This window comes from Miniopterus schreibersii, assembly GCF_964146895.1.
Source record: "Miniopterus schreibersii genome assembly, chromosome: 11".
NCBI lineage: Eukaryota > Metazoa > Chordata > Mammalia > Chiroptera > Miniopteridae > Miniopterus > Miniopterus schreibersii.
This window is the reverse complement of record NC_138111.1, coordinates 10,905,444-10,932,878: the sequence shown is the minus strand read 5'-3', so window position 1 is coordinate 10,932,878 and position 27,435 is coordinate 10,905,444. Positions and strand designations below refer to the sequence as shown.

The window sequence follows — 27,435 nt, the reverse complement described above, 5'->3', positions numbered from 1 at the left end:
AGTGGCCTCAGCTTTCTTGAGTATAAAATAGGTATGAAACCTACCGCTCTGTTTAGCCCAAGAAAACACCTTGCTTCTTGACGGCTCTTCCCTATCCAGAATCTGTGATTTTATAGATTCGCCAGGAAGAAATATCCAGACCAGTTCCCAGAGTCTGACCTAACTCGGGTGACGCTCAGCGGTTTGGGATCCCAGCAGAAGCGGTAGTGGTAATAATCCAAGCTTGGCTTGGGACACAGGACATTTCCTTAGGCAGATCTGGGGTTCCTGCTCGCACTCAGAGATACGCTACAGCCAAAAAGGGAGCAGAAAAGGGAGGGGTGCAACAAAGAACTGGGTGCTTCCAGAGGAAGTTTTCAGAGCTACAGCCAGAGTCACCAGCTCTGCAGTGATTCGCAGCTTAAATGTGTTTTGACATGGAGAGCAATAGTAAGCTCAGATGTGGCCAGATCTGTCCCCCAGAGAATTTGTCTACTGAATTCATCTATCTACATTCCAGACTGGGCCCAGGGGACCACGTCGGATGCTTAACCGGAACGGCCCAACACCACGGCCAAGTCTATTCCCACTCTCGAGCACTCTTCATTGCCATCCCGTTGCATCTTCACGGTGGCTCTCAGTGCAGCTGAGGAGAGGCAGGGCCACGAGGACTTGCCCAAGGACTCAAGCTAAGTAAGGGGCAGGGCTGAGAGCCAACCTCAGGCTCCCAGCCTTCAGGTGCAGTGACAGTTGGATGACTTAGCACGGGCTTGGGGACTAGCCAGGCATAGCTACCACCCAGGTTACCTCATTGATCAACATTTGCAACTTTGCTTGAGACAGTTTTCATTCTGATTCTCAGTTTTCCCATCTGGACAAAAGAGATATTACCTGCCTCGGAAGGCGGAGCTGAGGGCAGAGTGAGGCCATAAATAAAGCTCCTCGCACTGTGCCTGAGACAGCAGAGGTTCAAGTGTAATAGTCACACACACACCCCCCACACACAATACACAACACATCCACGTGCACACAACATACACTGCACATCACAAATGCACACCACGCAGGCAACCACCCCCATGCAACACGTGCACACCCCCCCACGCTGGGCACCAGACCACTTCCCCACCCCCACCCTCAGGGCCCATTCCTTCCCCTTTTTCTGAGTTTCATGACGAGCCCAGGCTTATCTGCCACTTCGACAGATCCCAATACACTGCCCAAATTTCTGTCCAAAGATCAGTGTTTCCAGATCTTTCTGCTCACAAACAATCTCTTTGCACCTGTCCCCAAATGCTATGCGGCCATGAGCTTGTCCTTTGGCTCAATCGCCACATTCGTGGGCTCTTCCTTCCTGGATATCCGGCAGCGTATCCAGTTTTCAGCAGGGCCGATACTGTGAGGCTGAACCCGGCCCGAGGCCCTGCAAAGAGGCATTTTCTGAGCAGGTCTTATCAGCAGGCCTCCCTGAAGAGACTGTGCCGCCTCTCGAGCAGGAAGGCGTCTTGTGGCTGAGTCTAAACGAAACAGAAGTAACTCTGGGCTCACACACACCGCCCCCCCCAGAACAGGGAAACCATCATTTTCCTACTCGCCCTCTGACATCAGCCACCTTCTGAGTCGCTACAGTTTCTCTGCACTCAAATCAATCCCTGGCGACGAAAAATGAGCCTCTCCCCCACCCGTGCCGCCGCCTTTCGCCTCACGCCCCCAGAGAAGAGTTTCTTCGAGAGGCAGCCGGTGAAGGTTTTTTTCCAAGTCACATGATCCAGGATGCAGGGGAGAATCCTTCTTGGAACCGAGATGGGCCCAGAACCGAATCAGATGAGGAGCGATAAGGTGTGATGCGGGGAAGGCTATATAAGAATGGGCCCCGGGCTGCGGCAGGCACTCAGCCGAGTGGCCCCTTCTCGCGACACAGCCATGCACGAGCCAGCGGGCTCCGTCGCCAGCCACTTGGGAACCACCAGCCGCAGTCACTTCTACTTCACCACGGCCACGCTGGCTCTGTGTCTCGTCTTTGCTGTGGCGACCATTATGGTGCTGGTGGTGCAGAAGACGGTAAGTGGACTTCTCCGCGCCTTTCCTTTCTGATTTACGGTCCGTTTTCCCCAAGGAGAGAGCCTTGGGAGCAGACTAATAAATTAGCAGAGAGGTTAAAAAAAGAAAGTCCGTATGTCATGCAGAGGAAGGGAGGAAAGAAACAGGAACTTAACCCTCTGAAATATTTTGGCTTTTAGAGAGAAAAGTGTGTTGAGCCATGGTCTCAAAACTTTCCAGACCCCCATGAGCCAAAAGAGGGCAGGAGAGCTGTCAGCTTTGAGAAAGTAAGATTTAAACCCGCGGAGCCAGAGGCTCCGGTCGAGGAGGGGAGCGACAAGGAAACCTAAGGAGACCGGTGGTGTTATTTGCACGACTTACTAGCACATCTTCAAGGTCTCCAGGCCAGATGCCCGGGGTCTACAGCCTCAGGCCAAACGCTCCTGAGATTGCCGAGTCCTTGCGCATTGCAAGGGCTCTGTGTAAACAGGGAACCAAGTTTCCGAGGCCAAGGGCTGTAAGGGAAGCAGGCAAAGGAGAAGAGAGTTTCGGCATTAAAGCCCACGAGACACAAGGAAAGCTTCCTCCCAAGGGGGTCACAAGAAACAGAGCACAGAGGCAGATGGCCTGTTCCCTCTGGGACGGCTCAGGATGCCAGCACCACGCACAGCGATGGGGACACGGCACAGTCAGCCGCGGGAGAGTGACAGTTTGAAGCAAAGGTGAGTTCGGTTGCAAAAACAGAAGAGCCCAAGGAGGAAGCTTTGTCCTATTTTAAGAAATTGATGTTTACAGAGAATCCACCAGGGTGTATTTTAAAAAGCAGTGTACTGAAAGTAGATATTGTTGATGATTTTGTAAGCAAAGTTTTTGTTAATTTCGATAGTTTAACAACTGTCCCCTCTCCCCGCCCTGCCCAAGGGCGAGCGTGTCTGTTGATTCCTTCACGGTTCCCATTTGTCCTGGTATTTCAACCCGGCGGAACCTGCCTTGGTTTCCCTTCAGTCCTCTTAGGCTGGATGCTCCATAACTTGCCGGTTGCTAAAAGGAACCAGGCTTGAAAAGGCTTTGGTATCTTTTCTCAAGCGTCCTCAAGCTTTGAAATTTAAATGAAGCTTTGGGTCTCATACCTCCATAAAAGTGAAAGGAAACTGAATTGCTAGTATTTGATTTCGGTAGCAGAATTTATGAAACTCGTCATTGAATGGCCTTATCTACAGCTACTAAAAATAATACTCTTGAAAGCATTCGAGGGCACTTTTTTTGGTAGAGGCTCTATAATTTCTGTCATTTTAATTTGCTGTAAACCAGAGGTGTATCATTTTATAGCCATTGCCAAAGAAAATAAATTGAGAGAGAGAGAGAGAGATGATGATGAAGGTGATGATGATGGTGTGGTGGGGGTGCTGATGGTGACATAGAAAGCTAGAGTGAGCTCCAGAATGGAGAACAGTTCTTATCCAAACCCCAGTTTTAGTCGAATTGATTCCGTTCATAAAGGACCTGGCGTGGATCTGCCTCGTCTTTGTCAACACGGGAAATGAGGAACAGGAAAGGTCAAGGCTTCAACAAGTCATCCTGAGAAAGCGGTAGAGTCAGCGGCTGATTGTTTCATGAGAAAACATTCCCTTTCCCAATACGAGAACAGGAGCGCTGAGGAGCATTGTTCTCAGTCTCCTCTGGGAGCTTTATCTTCTCGAGCACCCTTTCTTTGATAGAGCCCTCATGTTTGGCTATGAAAAGATTCATTTCACGATGTGATTGTATGGTTTGGTATGCTGTGATTTCTTAGTCTGGGAAATATCAGTTACTCACTTAAAAGCATTGTGATATTAAGTGTTATGCCCACATGTCATTTCCAATAAATTGTTCAGATATTAGCTGTTATAAGACATAAGAAGGGTAATCCCCTTGAGCTCAAGCTATCGGGGAAGGCTTGCTGCAGGAAGAGGAGATGCAGGCTGGCTTTAGGACAGGTATAACTTAGACAAATAGATTCTAACAGGATTTCTGGTTAAAAGAAAGAAAAAAAAGTCAATGGAAGATACCCGAGGAACTTAAACTCACATCCCAATTATTAAAAATGAGATGGGTTGATGGCCACATAGCACTCTGTGAGGCTAGAAGGGGGCAGGAGTGGAGAATCATGAGAATGGTTTTACCGGCATAAGAAGTCTCAGTTGTAGATAAAAAGGCACATGTACAAACAAAATTAAAATAAGATAAGTCATAATATATATTAAGTGACAGAAAGTAGGTACCTAGGGCTACCATGAGACCCCAAGTTAAGGAGACAGAACATTTTCCTGGGCAGGTTTAAAAAAACTTCACTGGAGATTGAAGTTTCAGGTTGGCTTGAGAGATGCGTATAATTTCAAACAGGTGGAGAAGGGGGAGCAAAGGAGAGGGCACTCCTGGCCAACAGAACCACACGAGCGAAGGGATGGAGAAGAGAAGATGCGAGGCATGTAGGAAAACCCGCAGATTGCCTTGAGATTTGCTCTGAAGATCAAATAACTCCAAGGTCAAACTCCTTGGGCAAGAAAAAGCAGGCACTTAGGTTCTAATTACACATTTTTACTGAGCACCTACTGTGTACAGGACACTGTTTGGAGCAATGGGGAAATATACAGTCTTGAAAAAGCCAACAGAAATCCTGCTTTCGTGTTGCTTGTGGAACAGTAGTCTAGTAATGCCTCTAAGTCTGCGTGGTTGTACTTTGTTTTGTTTATATTTAAACCAGTATACTTATTATAAAATATTATATTCAAATTATTTAAGAGAAGTAAGCAAGAAACAAGGGAAAAGAAAAAAAAGTAAAAATCTCTTGCACCCTCCCCACCCAACCACCAATCTCTCTTTCCTGAGATAAACACCATTAATAGACCATTAATAGATTCTTCCCTGTCCTTCCAAAAATCTGCATAGCTACAAATATATAGTATATACATGCGATTATAGTAAATTCATAATTTTACCCCTTACTTGATTGACTTGACCGCATGGCTTGGAGATCCTTCCATGCCAATTCATGGAAACCCACCTATTCTTTCGAGGAGTCGCATAGTATTCTGTTGTCTGACTGCTTCATAACTTATTTTATCTGTGCCTAGAATGGTGCTCGGTGTTCACAACTGCGAGTATATCTGGGGGATCAATTCCTAGTGGTGGGAATAGACTGTGTATTTTTCACTTCAGTGTATGTTGTCAATCAGCTTCCAAAGAGATTGTACCAACACGCTCTTGAGGAAGTAAAAGTACCACCAACAAAGAGACACCTCTTCACCTCAACATGGGAGCAAAGAAAAGTGATTTATTATTGCGTTAGCACAACATAGTGCACACAGGTCTGTCAGGATGAAATTGCACACAATTTAGACAGCAAAACAAAAGCAAAATTAATAAAAGTTCTCCTATCTCCTCTAGAGACTGAGTTAGTTAGACAAGGAGGTGGGCTGAGAGGTTGACCCTAGAAGTGTTGGCCTGTCGAGGGACTCTGAGTTCTTCAGCCTCAGGGACATATCTGTCATAAACCTGGAGGCTGGGCTGATCCAGTCCCTGGAGAGGTCCATTTACCTTCAAAAAGGTTAGAGCAAAGCAAAAAGCTCAGGATCACTAGGTTTGCAAGAAGACCCTTTATAGAAAACGGAGAAAGCAGCTGCCTCCTTTCTTTGTAAGCAAAAAAAAAATTCCCTTTTAAAATAGTGTATCATTAGCAAGAGTGGAGCTGAGTGCCTGTTTAAGGGCAGTGAGTGGGGTGGTGATCTCGTTTTTCTGGTTTACTTTTAAGTTCAAATAACATAAAGAGGTGAGTTGAGATGCCCTGTAAGGCTTCCCTCTACCCAAGTTACTTTCTTCAGTGCACTCAATTTATCAGTCAAAAAAATCCTCTGACAATCTCAGGGTCAAACCCTGTGCTGGGCCATGACACAAGGACCAAGTGAACAGGGCAGGACTTCTGTTTTCTGGGAATTCAGAAAACAGTTTGGGGAGATGAAGCCCAAATATTCAAGGGCTTGAGTTTCGGGCAGAATGGCACAGAATGCCATAGGCCACGGGAGAGGAAGACAATTTCTGCTTAGAGCGAGGGAAGGGTTTACAGAAGAGCTGGAATGCAAGCTGAGCCTCCTCCAAGGGTTAGAAGGATCACGTATCTTAGGCCCAAAGTTTTATTTTGAAAATGTCCAAACCTATGGTGAACTAGAATGGTAGCTACTCATATAACTTAAATTTGTTGTGTTAATATTTTGCCGTATTTGTGCTCTCTCTATGTATAGGAAAGTAAGTTGCAGACAGTGTGACCTTTCACCTACATGTATTTCCACCCCATCTCCTAAAAGTGATTTATCATAATGCAAGGACATTATCATAGCCAAGAGAACTACTGTTAGTTCAGCAATATCATCTAATAATAACATGGAGTCCATATTTTAACTTTCCCACTTGTCCAAAGATATCTTCTACAGGCCTGGTTTGGTTTGGGGATCCAGAATCCATTCACAGGTCACACACCCAATTTGGTTATGTCTGTTAACCTAGAACGTTGCTGTTTAAAGGGTGGCCCTGGAAGCTTATTAGAAATGCAGAATCTCAGGCCCCATTCTAGACCTACTGAATCAAAGTCTGCATTTTAACAAGGTCCCCGGGTGATCTATGCACAGTGACGTCTGGGAAGCAACGATCTAACCATGTTCTCTGCCCTAGGTTGTTTGTTTTCATGACATTGACCTTTTTGATGGGTCTAAGCTAGTTTAGTTGCAGAATAGCTCACCTTTTGGATTTGACTTAGTGTTTACTCATTATATGCGATGAAACATTTTTGGCAATTATAGTGCATAGGTAATCTTATAAATACTTCTTATGGGAGCATGGATAGAAACATATGTCAGGTTGTCCAATGACTGGTGATGACGTTCAGTCACTTGATTAAGGTAGTAACCACTGGCTATTTCTTTTGCAAAACACTTTTTTTCTTTCTTATTAATAAGTAATCTATGAGATAATAGAAGACATGTGAATATCCTTTACTCAGGTTTTGGCACTCCTTGATGACCCTCCCCTGAATCAGCTATGACACTGAGCATAGAAGAAAAATGGTTGCCTAATTCTATCATTTCTTCCACATTTAACAGCTGGCATTCTTCACTGGAGAAGAGCTCTCCATGGGAAGGATGGTGGCAGATAGAATTGAGACAGGGCACTCCAGGTGAGGAAAGAGTGAGCAGAGGTATGTTCCAGAGGAAGGCAAGACCAGGCGCGAGGAGAGTAATGGCAGAGCCAGAACGGCGGTCAGTCCAGGCTGCACAGGGGAGCAGCGGGAAGCAGACCTAGGTGACAAGCAGCATTGATGGAGGAAGGGGAGAGGATAGGATGCCACCCTCATCAGCAGACCAGGAAGAAGTTCTCCTAAACCCATATTTGAGCCTAGCTCTGCACTCAGCCTCCTATAGCCATTCCCCATTCCTTGGGGAAAGAAGACCTCAGGTGTCCTAACTGCCTGTTGAGTGATGTCTTTAAGCCTTTGCTCTTCAAAGTGTGGTCAGAGGCTCGGCAGCACTGACCTCACTGGAAGCTCATTAGAAATGCAAAACCTGAGAACCCACCTCAGACCTGCTGAATCAGAACTGGCATTTCAACAAGACCCCTGCTTTGAGCCGCTCTAGTCCAATTCCTGCTTTCACTAACCATATCAAGATGAAGGCTGCCCCAAAAAATCATCTTTCTCCTGGGGATTTTCTACGACCTCCATCCACTTTCTCATAGACTGTCAGGAGAATTTTCTGCCTCAGCTGAATGCTCCTATCCTAGAAAGGTAACGTGGCGTGCCGTCCAAGCCAACACGCCTGAGTTTGAATCCTTTCCCAGCTATTCACTATCTGTGGGACCTTTTGTAATCATTAAGTCCCTTCTCTAAGTCTTGGTTAGTCACTAACTCTTGGGGTAAAGACCAAATAAAATAATGCACGTAAAGCATTTAGCCCCAGAGGATTAAGTGCTTAATCATGTTAACTTGAAAATAAGAGAGGCATTCCCGGCAAAGAGCTCTGTGGCCCACCTTACAAGACAGCACGGGGCCAGCAAGGAGGAGCACATGGAATCCCCTTTGGCCATTTCAATCACCTTCGGTCAAAGCAAATTTGAGAACTGATTACGCCTGCACAGCATGGCCCTGTGAGAGGAAAGAGCCTTTCAAGGTATTGTGGCAAATTAAGCACATCACTAGGATCAAGAGACTAGCCAAAATAGGTACCATTTTCAAGCACGCACTAACACTTATATATATAACAGCTTGCTATGTCTTCAGCAACCCAGTGGAGGGAAGGATGATTCGCCCTGGAATCACAATGATTAAAGGAAATGAGAAAACAGAGTCCTAGGCAGAGAAGATGATTGGGATTGGGTGATTTTTGCTTGGACAAGCAGGTTAAATGTCACAGTTCCTCCCCTCCATGCACAGAAACATTGTTGGAGACACCCATCAGACACCCAGAGTCTGAACCAAAAGAGGCACCCTGAGGGAAGTGTAGCTGTTTGGTAACCATGGAGATGATGTTTCCTGAGCTACCCAAAGGAGCTGAGGATGACAGTCTGGGAGGGTCACTGACTTCTGTCTGTCGAGCCTATGTACTTTTCACCTCAAAGCCAAGTCACTGAGCAGGATGGTTCACATTTTCCTGGCCAAGACCCAGATCCCCAGGCAAGATGGGGGAGAGAATTCTAGGACTGGGAGGCACCTACCAAAGAGAAACTGAGGGAGAGCACTTAGCACAGTGCCCAGGATACCTGCAGTCATCAGCAAATTTTATAAGTGATCATTCCTTTATGCCTTGTTTTTTATCTCCAAATGGGAGGGGAGATGAGGGAAGAATGAGCTTTCCTATCATTGGCTTCTAAAGCTACCCACTACTCCTGGGAAGGGGAAAGAGCACCAGAGAACTTCAGTTCAGATCTGCCACTGACTCATGAGTGTCTCAGTTTCCTCTTGTGTAAAATTAGCTTGATGGACTGAAAGATGCCTACGTCCCCCTCTGGTTCTGATTCTCTGACCTTGCCTACCATGGGCAGCTAGGAGAACTAGGAGACTTTGTCCAAGAGCTCTTCAAAACAGGAATAGTTATACTCCTGTGTGGGATGCCCTGAGGCCCGGGTAAAGGTTTAAGCCATGAGACTCTTCTGTACAAATATGCTTTTTTTTGACATCTCCTGTCTAAAGATAGGAAACTAGAAAGCTCTTGAATTGCAGACTGAGGCCTCCCCTGACCACATAAATGAGATCCTCTTCCCAGGCATTGCTTCTTACCACCTTGCTGCCCAAAATGTGTTCCGTGGGCCAGCAGCATCCGCATCACTTGGGAGCTCGTCGGAAATACAGATCCCAGGCCCCACCCAAACCTGCCGAGTCAGGATTTGCATTTTAACCACTGCCTGGGAGGTACAGCCGTCTCCCTCCTTATCTGTGGTTTTAGTGATCCATGGTCAACTGTGATCCGAAAATATTTAATGGAAAATTCCAGAGATAAACAATTCTCAGCGGAACGATAAAAAATCTCAATACATCCTACTCATTCCCCTCCATCATGCCCAGGATGTGAATCATCCCTTGTCCAGCATCTCCACGATCTATCACTCCCCACCTATTAGTCATTTAGTCACCATCCGAGCGATCAGGTCAACGACCACGTTATCGCATCTCGGTGCAGTGCTTGTGTTCAAGTCCCCCTATTTCACTTCACAATGGCTCCAAAGCCACAGGGAGTGATGCTGGCAATGTGGCTATGGTTTAAGTGAAAAGCTGTTCAAGTACAGGAGAAACATAGTACATTTAGGATTCAGTATTATCCATGGTTTCGGGCATCCACCGGGAGGCTTGGGATGTATCCCCCTTGGATAAGAGGGGACTTCTGTACAATCCTGAAACAGTCAGACTCTTTTCCTTTTTAGTTCTTGCCACAACTTAAAATTCTAATGACATATTTATTTGTATAGTTTCAATATCTGCTTTAATAGCTAAGCCGTCGAATCCGCAGGATTTCTCCAATGACTACCTTGGGGCCTGGAATGCACCAGGAGGTGATTCAATAGGTGCTGCACCAACGATCCCTGGGAGCTCCCAGCGGCCAGGGCCCTGGGGCGGCTCCCCTGGCCTGGCCGCCATGGCACCCTCTCTCAGGGCCTGCCAGTTCAGTGATCTTGGTACCACACCTGAACATCTACGATTTTCTTTGTACATTTGAACACCACATTAATCGATGGTCGTGCTCGGCAGTAAATGAGGCGCCAATTAAATTTTCAGATGCCATTTACTGTCTCACAGAAGGCAACGCAGGGGAATTTTGTGATGTCTGGGTTTCCTATGAACTGCAAGAATAATTGAGAGACCACAAGTGAACAGCATTGTTACTGAGGTTAAGAGCTTTCTGCAAAAGCAATAAAATCATAGACTATTAGGGCAAAGAGAGAAGGACCCTCCAAGCCAAGTTCACTTTCTTTCCCCTGAAAAGCTGAAGCCCAAAAGTTCATACTGACTTCTGCCATCTCCAGATCCGTGCTGGGCTAGGGCTTTGCCTTCGGGAGACTTCCCAGACTCATTCCCACCGACTTGGGTTGGAGAAGAGACCCATTTAGCATGAAAAGAATGCTCAGGGGAAGGCAAAAGACAGAGTCCCTGGGGGAATGGTAGAATAAAAGGGGAACTCCAGATGGCCCTGGGTTTTTGTGCCAAACACTAAGAAAATAAGATATGGGCAGCTGTCAACTTCTTGTTTAGATGAAGGTGTTTTCATCTATGTAAGTGCTCACACCTCTCTAGGTCTTTATTAATATTTCAATCCAATGAACCACAGAGATCCCAACCTGGACAGGTCAAAAGATGAGTAAGACATTTCATTCCTCTCAGCAGGACACCTGAAGGGTGTCTCCATGGCTGAGGTGGGGAGAAGGAGAGGGAGATGAGGTGTGGGGAAATCAGTCTCTGAAGAAGTTCTGAGATGTGCCCATCCGCCCCTTTGCCTCCTTGCTCAGTGCTCCTCGACATGCCCTCCCTTTCAGCCCCTGCCTTCCCCCAGCCAGGGGGCCCCCCCTCCAGAGGACAGTCTGTTTCTATCAACCTCTTACTTATCTGTATCAATATTGACGTATATATTTATGTTTAGTATAGAATAAATAATATAAAATATACAGTGAATATATACATATATAATATATTTGCATTTATTTATGTTATATGTTTATAAATATTAGGATATTAGATTCAATTTTAAACTTAGAATAAATCCAGAGGGCAGGGACTCAGTTTAATTATCTATGGTGTCCTCACGATGCTTGACATGTAAACATTCAATTAATTCAGAATTTCCAACCACAGGAGGGATATAAATAAATGTACCTTCCCAGGTATGTTTACAACCTACTTTTACTGTTTGATGAATCAAAGATGGAAAAAACCCCACATGTATTTATGTACTCTACTCGATTGTTCTTGTGTTGATCGAAGGGGGGGTGGGGGGGGAATAACACCTGTGGAGATGGAAAAAAAGAAAAGCACTGGACTGGGAGTTGAGTTATAGATCCTGGTCCCTGAGCTGCCATAAACTTTTAATTTTATCTCTCTCAGCCCCCAGTTCCTCACCTGTGAAATGTGGAGAGTAATTGAATTGCTTTTCTGATAGGCATGTTGTTGAACAAAAATGCATGAGCAGGTTCATTATAACTAAGTCAGTGGATATGTCTTTTAACATTTAAGAGTCAGGTGGAATGTGAATTCTAAATTGCACAGTACTTTGAAGACAATCTAAAGCAAAAATAAAAAGGTGAGTTATCGCCATGGAATATCACCTTCACACTGTTTTTTTCTTTCTTCTCTTCTAGGACTCCATTCCAACCCCCCCAGGAAAATTCCCCCTCAAAGGAGGTAAGACCTTGGGGTTAGGAGCAAACGTGCAGTGAATCATCCACATGGCGTTATAGTCAATCAACAACCAGGAACATCAGGGCAGCGCCCAACAGAAAAGTGGGGGGGGTGGGGGGGCTGCTCGGGGCTCTGATCTGCTCACCCATCCCCACAAGTCTGCCACCATCCATCCCTCCACTCCTGCTAATGAAAATTCTACCTCTGGCATAGGCTGTCCCATGGACATGGACAGGAACGCGAAGCAGTGTTGCATTAAGGGCTTGAAATCTAAAGTGAGACAAATGCAGGTGTGAATCTTGGCTCTGCGTCCCACCTGGGACCCTCAGTTCCTTATCTGCGAAATGGGAATAATAATACTACCTCACAAAGGGATTCAAGAAGCCAATCAGATCTCATCCATAAATTGCTTGGCATGGTGACCAATACGTAGTAATCATGAAATAACTAATAGTAGCCAAAATGCATAATGCAGTTGAGGACTTCTGAAAACAGACTTCCTCCCCCTCCCCCCCATATTTCCTCTCGTCAAAGTCACTAATTAATGCATCATCTCTACTAGCTCCAGAGGGCTGGTAAGCAGTGAGGTTCACACTGAAGGTGAAAACCTTTGAGATCATCTGATTAATCTTTTTGTTGCACCAAGGAGAAATACAACCCAGTGAAGTGCTGTGTCCAAGGGGTCATATGGGGCCAAACCTAGGACCCAGATGTCCTCATCTCTAATCCAGGGTTCTTGTCACCCAAGAACATTAACCCATCCCAGTTCTGTAACCTTTGGAACCTACGTAACAAGCATAGCTGGATAACCAGACAGCTCAGTGCAGAAAGAAAGAGGAAGATGGGCCATCATAGGCACCAGGAAGAGGCACCAGAGCATCCTTGGGGCCAGAGGAGGCCATAAGTGTCTGAACACAATTTCTCACACCAACAGCATCATACTTGGAGTTCCCTTAACCCTGTCTCTGCTGCTCTCTGTCACTCAGAGACTTAGAAAGTAGGGGCAGAAGGCCCCAAACAGGCAAGCATTCTCGGCCTTTCAGGGTAGATTAATATAACTTCGTCAGCAATATCTTTTTTTAACCCTCACCTGAGGATATATTTTTATTGACTTTAGAGAGAAAGAGGAAGGGAGAGGGAGAAAGAGAGTGAGAAACATCGATATGAGATAGAAACATCGATCAGTTGCCTCCCATATACACCCCGACCGGGATCGAACCCACAACTTGTGCATGTGCCCTGACTGAAAATCGCACCTGTGACCCTTCAGCGCACAGGACTATGCTCCAACCAACTGAGCCACACCGACCAGGAACGTTAACAATATCTTAACCTTGGCTCTAATTACTTGGCATGTGGCCTCGATTCCCATAATGCCTCTGTAGACAGGCACATTAAAAAGCAAAAAGAATCATGGTGTAATGAAGTGAGTGAATTTTCCCATAAAGGACCAGATGGTAAATATTTGAGGCTTCATAAGTTGCAAGGTCTCTCTTGCAACTAGTCAGCTCTGCTGTTGTGGTGCAGATGCAGCCATGGACTCTGAGGATGAGCAGGCAGAGCTGTGGGGTGATAAATCTTGATTTACCGAATGGGTGGTGACTGGCTTTGACCCACAGTCCGCCAGCCCCTATGATTGGAACGGTATAGGTTTTGAAATCAGAACATGTAACACGTTCTCATGAGCCTTTTTTGCAAAAAGCCAGCGGCTCAGAGCAAAAGCCCTTTCCGCTTTCCCACGCTCGCCATTCCACCACCACATCCACTCAGATTTTCCAAGGAAGACCAGAACTTTTCGTTTTTGAGAGGGGTGGAGATCTTTAACAGGAATGAGAGCCCGGTGACAAAGATAAGATCACGTCTTTTCCCGCAGCCAACTATTTTTCATCAAGAGGCGCTCCTGTGGTCTGAAAGAATGTCTTCCCCTAAAATGTTAAAATGCTCTTCCTTTTACATCATGAAGCTGATATGGATGGACACTAAGTTGGTTTACTTTTGGGCCAAGCTTTTTCATTTTGTTTTAATGGTCCCAATAGGCTAAATCAAAAGCTGCCCACTCTGTGTGGGTCACTGAATTTTCATTTGGGGGTAAATTTCATCGATCCATGAAATCCAACATTGTGGGTGCCATGGACTAGATCCCTTCCCAGCTAGCTCTCTTCGTATCTTAGCCATCACTTTGAATTATCAGAACACAAACTAATCCAAAGCCAACCTCAGTTTACAATGTAATGTTTCTGAGACCGGATAAAAATGCTAATGATAATCCCCACGAAGCCCATGAAACTTTGGGTAAAGAGTGTCCAGTACCTCCCTTGGGAAGATCTTAGCCTTCTCTAGTGAGTGAGCAACCAACCTGGGAATTAATGGTACCATTTTGCAGATGAGGAGCTGAGGCCCATGCAATCAAGGTGACTTGCCTAAGGGCATCCAAGGAGCTGCCAGCAGATTTTTTCGCATAAAGGGCCAGATAGTAAATATTTTAGGCTTGACAGGTCATAAGGTCTTTCTTGAAACCGGTCCCCGGCAGAGCAGGGAGCAAAACCCAAGGCTCCCCTCTGTTTCCCTGCATGCTGTGTGTCAGCTGTAAATTTCCGTGACCCGCTGCGTGTGGTCCCTGGCATTCTCCTGCTTTCAGAGCAAGCCTACTGGTCCCTTCACTTGGCGAGCTGCAGGCGTGGTAGGAGGGTGAGGTGGAAGCATGTTACCTCTGAGGAAGACTCGGTCCCCAGAACTGACCTTCTCTCCAGGCTGTTTCTCTGGGCGAGTCTTCCCTCTCCAGGCCTCGTCGGTAACGGAAAGGCAATGTACTCAATGAACTGGAAAGTCCTTTGAGCTTCGACTCTTTATGATAATTCTATTGTTTAATATGTAAATATATAAGAAAAAGTCTAACAGTGACCTTGAGGCAATCTGCAGCCCACCTTAAATAGGCACAAGCAGTCAATTGTCCCTTCTGAAAAGCCATTGGAAGATATTCGGAGCAGAGAGGAACCCACTCCCAGGAACTCCTAGGAGGGTGCTCCAGAGGCAGCATGTGGCTGGTCACTGGAGTGGACAAGGGCAGAAGCCAGACACTTTCCAGGGAGCCCTGTGCCGCCAGCTGATGGCAACTGTCCCCCATCAGCAGGAAGCCTCAGCAGCCCAGAGCCCGGGATGCATAGTCATGTATGAACACTAAAGCAACTAAGCACAGCATGACAACTAGCTACAGGGAAACCAAGGAAAACCAAGCCCTTCTGCAGGGAAAGGATTTCTCAGTCCCAAGACTAAAGCTTCCTATTCCCGGCCAGGACACTGGTCACCAGCAGCCACCTCGCAGTGGTTCCGCTGTGCTTAAGACTCAGTGAACCACTCCTGGGGCTCAGCCGGGACTGTGGGCCAGGGAGAGCATACTGACCCACCCTCCTTCCTACCTGTTCTTATGTCCTTCTACTCCACATGTCCACCCCTCACACACATGCACACGACTTCTCTTCATGAATTCTGCAGGAATCTAAATTCTACCGACTTTATTTTGCAGGGAGATTTTTGTCACCTTGGTCTCACTCCCAGGCCTTCCCAATATCCCACCCACCAAATGACAGTTCTTCCAGGCACTTGAGAAATTTGGTAGACAAGTTTTCAATCATGTTTGGTTTTTTCATTGCCTCACTTCATATAAATAAGCGTCTGTCAGAGTGAAAAGAACAGACATCGGTATACTATGCACTGGGCAGGAGGCTCCCTGACTCACCCACACTCTTCACAACAAGCCCCGGGGATCATTGTTATCTCTATATAGGCATGGAGACTGATGCACAGAGAGGTTTACTGTCTTGCCTAAGATTGCACAGCCAGCAAGGACTGGGGCAAGACCTCAAAACCCAGGCTGACCTCAAAACCCTGGAACCCTTTTGCTTAACCAGGGCTGGGCCACCAAGTGCTTAGTAACACACGACTGTGCTTCCTTCCAGTGCCCCCCAGCTCCCTGAGGCTGGGATTCCCCCCACCACTCCCTACTTCCCCAGCACCTGCTCGGCAGCTGTCTGTGTTCTAGTCGCTGGAGCATGTTCTCTGTTACTGAGCTCCAACAGGGCTGTTAGGGTGACCACACATGTGGGTTTGCATGAGAGGTGGAGCGGTAGGGAGCATAAATGGGAGACCTAGAGGCCGAATTTAAGCCCTAGCTTTGCAGCTGAGTTGTCATGGAACCTGGGGTGATCTCTTCCCTCCCACCGCCTGCCAGTTAGAAGAGGTTTGTCTTTTCTGTGAGTGCCATGTGCCCCTAATATCTGGAGGTTCCTGGAGGCAATGAGGAGAGTAGATGCACCACGTGTGGGTCCAGACAACCCCTTCCTTGCATCCCCATACTCACCTGAATTCCATCTCCAGCTGAGGACAAGGTACGAAAGGCAGAGAACTGGGCTGGACTTTGGAACATGTACCTACATTCCAGTCCTGGGACTTGAAGCAACTCACTTTCCCTCGCAGGGACTGGAATTTCCTGTTTTCTAAAAGAGCAGGAGTGATGGGGGCAAGCCAGACAGCCTGACCCTGGCATGGGCTCTGCTTGGAGTATAACTTCCAAGAATCAAGCAAATATCTTAAGATCTTTGACCCTTTGACTGTTCTAACAATTTATAAATGTTGCATGGCTTGGCAGGCTACCATCCTCTCCACTCCCCTTGCTAAAAAGAAACTGTGGGCATTCGAGAGATCAAGTAAAGTTGGCTCTCTAATGGTACCTAGTGAACTCACCACCACCCCCCAAAAAAAACACACTAACAGCGGCCCATTGCAATGAAACTAAACCACTGGGGCTGGCTACTCACCAATCTCCAGCTATCCCTGGTGTCACATGGCTGCGATCCACGTGGTCACAGCCCCACCAGGACCTGCCCTGGCAGCAGAAGAGGCAGGTAGAGAAGCGACAGCCCCCTTCCCTAGAAAGACTGCAAATAGCAGGCAGAGAGCTCGCTCCCATCAGCTAGCTTGAGCTGGATCTAGCCCAGCCCACCAGATATCGTTGCCTTTTTCTTATTCTTTTTCTTTTTCCATAGCAAGAGGGGGTACCTCTGCTTAGGGGGTAAATTTCTTTTCAGATAGTCACAGGCCTCCGAGAACCTATTTGCTTCCCCATTTACTTTAAGCACACTCACTCCCAACCCTCTCTTATACTCACTGCCTTTTTCTTAAGGCAGCGCTAACAGGAATCAGGAATCTCTCCAGAAGAAAGAAAACAGAAAGTGGGCCATTCAAAATAAGGAATTAGGGTCCTGGGGAAGCCATCCAGAGTGCTAAAGAATCTGTACCAAATCCCCACCCCCGGCCCCCAAGAGGAGAGAGGGGAGGAGATGGGAGGAGGGCAAGAGAAGAGAAGAGGCGGGGAAAATGGAAAAAAATATTCTGATGGCTGAGAAACATTAAGGCGTATACTGGAATTTAGCACATACAAATCATAAATCTCTAAGTACAGAGGAAATCTTCACCTTTCAACCACTTTGGGGAAGAAAAAAGGAAAGAAAGGAGTGGTGAGGAAGGGAGAGGGCAGAGAGAGGGAAGACAGGCTCTTGCTCCAACTGGCTTCATTGCTCCTTTCACCCAAGACCCCCGACGCCACATGGTGGCTCAAATTTCTACAAGCCCAGCGGTGCAAGCCCTGGGAGCCTACCGTTATTTAGTGTATTCTGGGTGACGGATAAAGGCTCACTGTTATGCATTATCTCATTTAACCCTCCCAGCAACCCTTCAATAAAGATTATTGTGATTCTCACTTTTAGGAGAATTCAAAGAGGCTGAGTGACTAGTAAGTGGCAGAGGAGGAACTGGAACCCAAGCAGCTTGACGCCACGCCTAGCATCCTAAGCGAGAGGGCACACTTCTGGGTCTAGAGTAAGCCGGCAAAGGGTTTTCAAAAAGGTATTTACAGCGATAGCAGATTTCACACAGGACTCCAGATTTGTTTCACCTTTTACATTACAGACTCTAAAGGTGCTTCTTAAATGCCCCCCAATAATATTCATTCAACCTGCATTTAGTATAAGCGAATTCCAAGGAAATACCTATAGGACAAGTAGGTTTATCTTACATACTGCAGCAGGTCAGGATTGAAAAGACCCCAATATTCTCAGGCACCTTCAAGGGACTGAATGTGTTCCAACTTCATCCCAATTTGTACTACTGGTCACTTTCTACGTGCTTAACTCTGAGCGCGCCAGGGTGGGTGTTCCCCCAGGCTGCTGTTTGTAAATCCAGGGTCACCCACCCTGGAGTTTCTCCGTCACTAGTTGGCCTGGGGACATCAAGAAAACGGCTAAGTTAAAGCCAGTTCAGATGACCCTTAGGTTAAGGATTCACTTTGATTCCAAATTCTACCGATCTTGGAGAGTCCCCCCTAGATGTCACTGTTGGGACTTTCCTGGATAGCCTGCCAGGTGGATGAAAGAAGAAGCCGGGACCAGGTAGATGCAGTCATTAGAATAATTCCTCTCCTTCCAAGAGGATTAAGACACTTTCGACAGATGGAAGGAGGATTCTGCACACTTTCCCAGAAGTGTCAGATGGCCTTGGACACTTATATCTGTAACTGAGAAACTGATCCATCAGGTAATGCCAGGAGCTTTGTTTCAATGAGCATTTCATCAGCCAGATGGCTCTGCTTAGCGGTATCTTTAGGCTGTGCCACTGTAATAACCAGGAAAGGAGGAGTCAGGGAGGAGGGAACCCCATTTGCTGGCTGTCTCCTCTGAGTCCCGTGCTCCACTTGGCCTCTGTAATCTCATTGCATCGTGACTCCATCCATACATTTGGGTCGGGTGTTATATCCACTTTACAGATGCAGTAACTGAGGGTCAGTAAGAGGAAGTGACAGGTCTGAAGCTAAAAGCCTTGACGAGAGCCCCGGTGCTGGTTTTGAGATGCGTTGTGTCTGTCTTGTCCTGATATCAACCTGGAAGGTGCCTGGCACTCAGACCACATACCATCTGGCTGCAGTGGTTGGTGTGGTTTGTTTTGCCGCCTTGGGCATGGTTGCATCTGACTGTAAGCCTGATTGCCCTGGCTGATGACTTGGCAGGGTTCAGCACAGGGGCCTGGTTACCTTCTGGCATTCTCCCATAAAAGGGAGCCCAGAGGGTTGTTTTCCTAGCACTTCCAGCTGTCTTGTTTTCAGACCAGTGTTTATGGTGGCTGCAAACCCACATCTTCCTACATTTAACCCTATCATCTCCAAGGGAAGACCCCAAAACAGGTGCAGAGCTTTGGAGTAGGAGTGCTCTGAACCCAGCTCTGCTACTAAGTTACTGTGGGGTCTTGGGCCATACCTTCAGCCCCTTGGGGTTCAGTTTCCCCACTCATAGAACTAGGATCGTGGTTAACTTGGCATGTAATGGCCCTTTTAGGCCTAACATTATGAGATCTCAAGGTGGGGTCCAGTCTTCAGGTTGTCACTCATCTGCCTTCTAGAACATGATCCTTTCAACCACCTTAAGCAACATCTCTCTTCTGTGCAATTGGCCAAGAGGGTTTCATTGGCACATATTTCTCTTAGGGCTTCCAAAAAAAAGCCTAAGAAAGGTTCATGACCCTTCCAGAGGAGTCCAAAGCTTGGGAAAACAGCTTACAAATCCTCCCCCTTAGAAAGCCTTGGTCCTCAGAAGAATTCACAGAGTATGTGAGTTGTCTGAGAGATGGAATGCCCCACAGAAGGAGTAGGGAGCCCTGGACCCTGGTCCTGCCCCTGTCTCTAATTCACTAAATGACTTAGGACAAGTATGCCATAGGGGTAACATTGGGGAGCACATGTATTATATGGTTACCAAGCCTGACCAGGTGACTTCTTAGGGAACTTCTATTCCTATGAACCATGCAAATCCTTATGGAACCAGGCTCTCTATAACTTTGATTACCCCCAGAGCTCAAATGTCCTGTTCTGCCATGGCAGGTGTCCGGGAAACTGAATATATGAGGACAGTCTCCTAGCTGGGGTAGAGCAACAAGCCCACAAAGGCAGACAGCTGGAGCTGGGACTAGCTTTCCCCCTGTAGCAGGCCTGGCAGTGTACAGCTGAGCCGACAGCCTGCTAGAACAGGCTAGAAGAGCCTTTCTAAATCCTCAAGTCCACACTGCTCTTCATCTACCAAGGGACACAAGAGTCCAGAGAGGGGAAAGTCCTAGACTGTAACTCCCAGACCATCAACTCAGCCATGACTTACGGAACGTTTTCGTTTTCCCCATGCAAGTCTTCAGCTCTTCAACCAATCCCCACCCGAGACACTATGTTCATCTAGGAAGTTAATGAAACAGGGAGTGTTTTGCTTCCCAATATTCCCAGCATTCGAATTCCAGGGACATTACAGGATTCCAGCTGCACGTAGCACTAGCTCTTTATAAGTCACGCCTTCCTGTCTTCATACCCAAAAAAGAAAGTCAGATCATGGGTTCCCAGGGTGAAGAGACATGAGCCGCATAAAACGTTCACCTAGCTCTTTGCAAGAGCCCCGTGACCCTCAAAGCCGCCCAACGCCTCTCTGAACAGCACTGACAGGTCAGATATTTGGGGCACCAGTTCTGTGACTACCAGTGTGGCTTGTGTGTCCTTAGTGCAGGCCTTCCCGTTGCCTCACCTGAGAAATGGGATGAGAGCGGCGTTAGCCCTCAGCTGACTGTGTTATCTCCTTAAACATGCACTTGGAGCCTTAGCGTTTGGGCCCCCAGAGCAGGCGGTGCCATCTTCCTGCTGACAGCTCGTCAGGTGGCAGAGGCCTCCTATGGGCTGCCCTCCGGGTTCAACCACCCCATTCATTCAACGCCTCCAGTATCCAGGTCCCTGCTCCCTTTCCTTAGCAATGTCATCCTTAAAGGGGGTTGCCCGTGTGTTTCCCTTCACTTGAAACCATCTAAAAGATTCTATATGAACAATTAAAATACGCCATGCCATTTGACATCAGGAAATGCAAATGCTTCAAAATAAGTTTTGTTTTCCATCCTTCGGTTTCTCAGAATTACGGCTGAGGTCTACCCATCAAACACGCAAGACCAAAGTGGAAAGAACAGAAGCGCGCGTGTGTGTGTGTGTGTGTGTGTGTGCGCGAGGCAAGCCCAGGCTTATCCTCTTAGTCATCTGCTTACAGGTCTCACCTGAGGCGGCGCGGCGAGGGCCCCCTGGCCTGCGAGCGGAGCCCGGAGCCCGTCCTTGGTGCCATAAGCTGGCCCTTGGTGCCATAAGCTGGCCACGAGCCCCGCCCGCCCGTTCCACCTAAGCGACCTGCAGGCCAGCGGGCAAGGAGCCTGGCGTGATCTCAGCCAGAGGCAAGGGCAAGCCGAGCCCCCAGGGCCTTGCCCAGGCCTCAGGAGCCCGCCTGGCATTCACAGGGCGAGGAGAGATGGGCCGGATGGTTCAGTTCGACAAACACTTGCGGGGCATCCTCCGGGCCGGGCAGTGAGGTGCACAAACAGAGCCTCTCTCCGGCTAAAGGGGGAAACTGGGCAAGAGGAGGGAAGGGCCAGAGAAGGTCTGGGGAGGAGATGACTCCAGGCTGTGCTTTTGATGGGTCCTCGCTTGCCCAGGGAAGGGGGGTTCCCAGCAGAATGGCAAATCAACATGGTGTGTTTGGGGACCCAAGAAGCCCCAAAACCCAGTAGAGCAGTGAGCAGCCCGCTCAGGCATTAGAGTGGGCCGGCCTGGCTTGGACGCTCCGCTCGCCACGGGCTGGCTGTGTGAGTGCAGACAAGTCAGCCAGCCCTACAAAACCTCGATGTCCTGTGCACAAAATAGAAAGCATTGTAATACATTTTTGGGGGGTGATTGTGAAGACTAAGTAACATAATGCACGTAACGTGCTTAGTAAAGTATCTGGAAAATAGCCGTCACTCAATATGTATTAGCTATTGTTATTCATTAGGACAGGAGGCGCGGGATGCCACCCCAGGGAGCACGCAGGCCGTGGGCAGGAGCTTGGCCCTGAGCCCGCAGGCACACTAGAGTCGGAAAGGGGGTCAAGCAGGGAAGAGATGCAGCCAAACGTGCCTCTCCATGACTCCTCCTGGCTTCATGCTCCACACCCCACAAACAGGAGGCAGGGCCAGGGAGGCCTCAGCAGCCGTCACAGCGCATTCGGCAGGAGGCAGCCCTCAGTGTTTTAGTTCTGATTCTGCGCACCCCAAAAGTGTGGGCTGTGGGCCGAAACAGGCAGGGCAAGAACGCTCGTGGGAGCCTGAGTGAGAGGTGGGATCAGAAGCATGGCAGCTGGCCTGCCAGCCCTCGTCACCAGAGACCTTTGCAGCAGAGCCTCTTTAAGGGGCGCGGGCAGGCAAGGATGGGGGTTGCCCGCTGCTCCTGCTGAAGGTGCCCCTAGCAGCGAGCTCATTCAGGCAGCAGCGGGAACTCTCCACTCAACAGTCAGCCTTTCCTAGTGCTGTGAAGACCGGGAGGGGTTTTCTCAGGCCTGGGAGGAGAGGGCCGTGGGAAGATCGTGAGCCCAGGTACTGCTCCGAGACCTGGCAAGCAAAGTCACAGGTGAAGCGGCTTCAGCTGGATCCACCTATGGCTGCCCAGTGTCTGACGGATGAAATGAATAGTCACTTATGGTGACATCATCCAAAAGGTGTTGATGTCGGTATCAGGTCATAGATCTGCCAGTTTTACAGCCAGGGAAACCAAGGCCCAAAGGAAAAAGGAATTTGCCCAGAATAAGCTGAATTCATGAGGCACTGTGGGAAATGTATAACTTGGTCCTTTGCACACAAAATAGTTATAATAAGAAGGAGCTAAACCACCATCACCAGTGAAAATATTTAAAATATTTTATATCTTAGATGCCATAATGACATAAACATTGTCTTTTTCCCCCACCAAGGGCGCTCCCAAGAGCAGGCTCCCTGCTTAGATCTCTTTGATCCTCTTAAAATCAAGCACAAGGACCTGCTTATCTCCCATCTAGCAAAACAGCCTCGAGGAGGAAACCTGGCCTCTGGCATCATATACCAGCATTCCCGCCAACCTGCTTGACCTTGTCCCACTGACCACGTCTAGGCGCAGAGTTAACTTTGCAGAGTCATTCTGAGAGTTAAATTAGCTGAAATACGCACAAGTACATAGTCCACTGTCTGGTGCACTCTCAAAGGAAGGGCAGCAACAGTTACAGTCAATATTCTTGTCCTACCCCTGCCTGGCTGAGGGACATGGGACAATGTACATCATCTGTCTGGTCCCCAGGCTTCTTCTATCTATCAAAGGGACTTAATAATACCTCTCTCATGGAGCTGCTTCAAACAGTAAGTGAGGTGAAACAGGTAATAGGACAGGAATGGCAGCTGGTACATACGGGAGCCAAGGGCATATATGTTTTCATCCCCCAACTTCCACAGGCTTTTGTAAAAGCCCAGGTGGAAGCAATCAATTCTTTAAAATACTAAGGTACCTGATGGTAAAATGAGAACTACACGGATTTCCTTTTGCACCAAATGGAAACAGAATGGTAACTGTCTCCAGCAAAGGGTCACAAAAGGAGGTCTGGTGTCTCCAGTTCCCCGAGCAGAGAAAGACAGTTAACCTGTGCTCTCATTTTTAGGGAACTGCTCAGAGGACATCTTATGTATCCTGCAAAGGGCTCCGTTCAAGAAGTCATGGGCCTACCTCCAAGGTCAGTAAACAAACCCAGGGACCCCGACCACCTGAGGGCCAGCCACTTCCTGAGGCCTTTCTGAAACTTCTAAGCCAGAGGTCACCAGTAGCGGCCAATGGCAAATATGACCTGCAGATGTGTTCTGTTTAGCCTGCAAGCTATTTTTTAAATATTCAATTAAAATGCCTTAGGGGAAAAAGAAAAGAGAGTTACCCTAAAATACAAGGCTCCTCTTTCTGTCAGCCCCATTCACTCTTTCCCATGCCTACCTGGCCCCTGAAGGCATCTGTGTCCCATCCCCACCACCTCTCTTGATTCTGCCACCTACAAGCTGCAGACTCAGTGCATAGTGCGTTTCCTCATACAAGGCAAGCAGGCTCTTAAGCTCTGTCTCTATCAAGTTATTTCCAAGGGGACCACAAAACTGCTCTGTCCTCAGATTGACAACTTAATGAGCAGATAGGCACAGGGCCTATTTACATATTGCAGCAAAGTAAGAGGCCTCTTGTAAATGAAGTCATGAGAGCATCCTTACACCAGGAAGGATGAGACATGGCCACGATTCTCTGAATAGCCCTTCTGCTCATTTTAGTTCAGTTTTGCAGTTAGATTAGTTGGCACTCTTCAACTGAATTGCAATGAGCTTTAAAGGAAAGGCACAGGAGCAATTAAAACTAACACACCAGGTGCCCAGCTCTGAAAGGCATCCTGACCAATCAGGGCTGATGTTTACTTGTTAGGGCTCAGAGAGATCTGGCTTCTGAGGATCTGCTAATGCTCTGCTTTCCTATACATCCCAGCTGGGAAGAGCCCTTTAATGTGCACGTGAAGGGTCCTCACAGTTCTTTGGCTGCCCTTCCAAAGTGAGGAAGACATTTAAAAATTTAGACAATGAATGGTTGAATGATGTATCTTAATGTGAATGTGAACAGACTGAGATTCTCCTGGACATCTTGATGCCTAAATTGGCTACTAAGTGAACAAAAATGAATGTCCTGATTCTGATATTTTGTGCAATGCCTACCAGAGTAGCTCTCCTATTGATCAAACATTCATTGATGGATTGAAAAAATGACAATAATCCAGAATTTATGGGGAATACAGTCCAGGAGCTTATAGTCTGAAAAGGCAAAGATAATAATTATAATGATAAAATAGTATCATAATTAAGTGGGAAACAATTCTATAGGAGGTAAAGGTCCAACACCTTGTGTGGTCTCTCCTCAGCTTTGAACATTAGGGAAACAGAAGAGAGGCAGTTTGTACCTAGAATATTAAGCAGCACCTGGAAGAGTAGCACAGAAGACGTTCTGGATGGTTAGAACAGCACACAATAGTGTAGAAGATATGGGTCTTCAGTGGGGAACCTTGAACAAAGACTTGCAATTTTCCAGTCTGCACCTGCAATCTGCCCAATAATTGTGTTTTATTTCTCCTTCTCTTTCCAGTGTCAAAGCACATAAACAAGACCAAGTTGTCTTGGAACAAAGACGGCATTGTCCAAGGACTCAGATATCAGGATGGGAATCTGGTGATCCAGTTCCCAGGTTGGTACGTCATTATCTGCCAACTGCAATTTCTCGTGAAATGCCCGGAACATTCTGTCGACCTAAAGTTGAAACTTCTCATCAACAAAGATGTCAAAAAGCAGACACTGGTGACAGTGTGTGAGTCTGGAGTGCAAACCAAAAACATATACCAGAATCTCTCTCAGTTCCTGCTGGAGCACCTCCAGGTCAACACCACCATCTCGGTCGAGGTGGAGAAATTCCAGTATGTGGATACAAACACCTTTCCCCTTGAGAACGTGTTGTCTGTCTTCTTATACAGTAGTTCAGACTGAACCCTTTCTCCTGGCTTCTACCATACAGCACTTCATCCATCCAAACACTTGGGCCAAAAGGAAACTTTAGACCAAGACTGAAACTGCAAAAGGTATTAAATAGTATGATTCTCCTTCTGTCTCTTGGAAAGATACAGCTCCAGGGTTCAAAAGAGAGTTTTGAATGAAGTATCTTTCAGATAGAAGGTAAGAAAGCAATGTGGTGCGGTGGACAGAGCCCTGCATGGGAATCAGAAAGGATGGATTTATGCCCCATCCTCTAACTCACTGTATGACCTGGAGCTATTCCTTCCCCCTCCTTGGAACTCAGGATCCACATCTGAAAAATGAAGGGGCTGGGTCTGAATCTCTCCAAAGCGTCCTCCATCGCAGAAGACCAGCCTCTCTCATCACAGACCTGTGAACTAAGATTCCAGACAGTGTTCTGGAAGCCCCCAACCAGAGGGAAGCCCCCTCCCCGCCAGTATAAAACCAATGGTACTAGCAGCATCTGGCTCCATATCACCACAGCAGAGTCAGAATTAGGAGACAAGGTCCAGGGCACGTTGCCAAATGATGTGACTTGTAGGACCTAAAATGGGTAAAAGAAAGGATTGCCAAACTGACCACCCCGAATCTAAGAGGCTTTGTGGATACTTGGACAACCATCTGACCAGGCTTGACTGCAATCCAGTTAAGATGGACAGTGACTCAAGGACAGATGGTTTCTGTTTCCTATCAGGAGAGAACAGTATGTTCAGGGGACTCTCACGTCATTGCGCAGTGGTCAAGGGGATGCGATCATTTGGTCAGGACACAGCTGCTGCCATCCCCCATGTGATCTCATCCTGCTCCCTACTTCAAGCACCTCTCAGAAGACAATTTCTATGGAGGTTTTTAAGGCCCCACAAAGTTGTTGATGGACAGTGATGATCCTGAAGATGGTGAAAAGGCCTTCTGAACAATGGCAACCAAATCTCCTGATTTGAGTAGCCAGGAGATTGCTCCAGCTACATCTCCCCTTACATACGTCCATCATCTTTGAAGGAGCATCTTAGTGTTTGAAAGGACCATCAGACTTGAAGTGTAATCCCTGAGGTTATGCTTCAGAAAGAAAAGGGACCCTTAACTGCTGTGCAAAAAAAATGGAGCAAAATTTGTATTTTTCTCAAGAAAAGGAGAGAAAAGAAAGGAGTAGTAATTCAGGAAAGTTTGTCAGAGAAAGATTAGAAAAAATGTAAAAGAAGAAAAAAATCAGCTCTGGTGGTATGGGTGAGATGGACTTGGGAGAACAGAAATGACTAAAGGAAAATTTTAAGTCATTTGCTGAGCAGCATGCTCTGTTGATGCCTCCTAGGTCAACAAAATATTCAGTAAAGTCTACATTTCTCTTAAACGCTTTCTGTGAGTAGATTCTTTTGGACCAGGGGGCGTGGGAAGAGGTGTTGAACTCGGCAAGACAAGCTGGTATGTGGTAAAAACATAGGCCGGTTCTGATGACCAGAGCTAGAGAATCAGGGAAGCCTCTGGCATTTGAGTTGTACTAATTCTGCAGGACAAATGAACCTTGCCTTAAACCAACTCATCCATGCATTCTTGAAAAGGTACCTGTAAATGAAGCACATTTTTTACCCTTTCCTATTCCAGCTCCAAAAAGATTCCATTTTCACTTTTCGCCAACCATCCTCTGAGCAGAGGTGCCTGACTTTGACATTGTGAGTGGTTCCCAAGGTCAGTCTCCCTCAAGCAATACTTGGAAAGCCAACAGCTGAAGACCTAGGGAACGTTGTAGCAAGACGAAAGCGTAGAAGAATCATCTTTAGTAACTCACCCGATAGATGTGTAGGGAGTGGACGACTTAGGAAGTGCAAAACTAAATTGTGTTACTCCCTGAGGGGTCACCAGCCCCTGGGAATATAACGAGCAGATGACACCATCTTTGCAAGGAAAATAAATTACTTTTGTAACGGGGAACTCAGGCTACCTAACACATATGCCTCTGGTAAAATCTCAACTGCTCTTCCTTCTGCCCCCTAACACACACAGGCACACACACACACACACGCACACACACACACAGT

The 27,435-nt window shown here is 47.2% G+C and overlaps 1 protein-coding gene across 1 annotated transcript; it reads left to right on the top strand.

The window, feature by feature from the left end:
* The first annotated feature begins 1,579 nt into the window (after window positions 1-1,579).
* Window positions 1,580-26,748, top strand: TNFSF8 (TNF superfamily member 8). The gene is made up of 4 exons (XM_081151018.1): window positions 1,580-2,040; window positions 11,887-11,929; window positions 23,479-23,550; window positions 24,981-26,748. Exons 1-4 carry the CDS (start codon window positions 1,846-1,848, stop codon window positions 25,373-25,375), a joined length of 705 nt encoding a protein of 234 aa, XP_081007144.1. The 5' UTR covers window positions 1,580-1,845; the 3' UTR covers window positions 25,376-26,748.
* The last annotated feature ends 687 nt before the right edge of the window (window positions 26,749-27,435 follow it).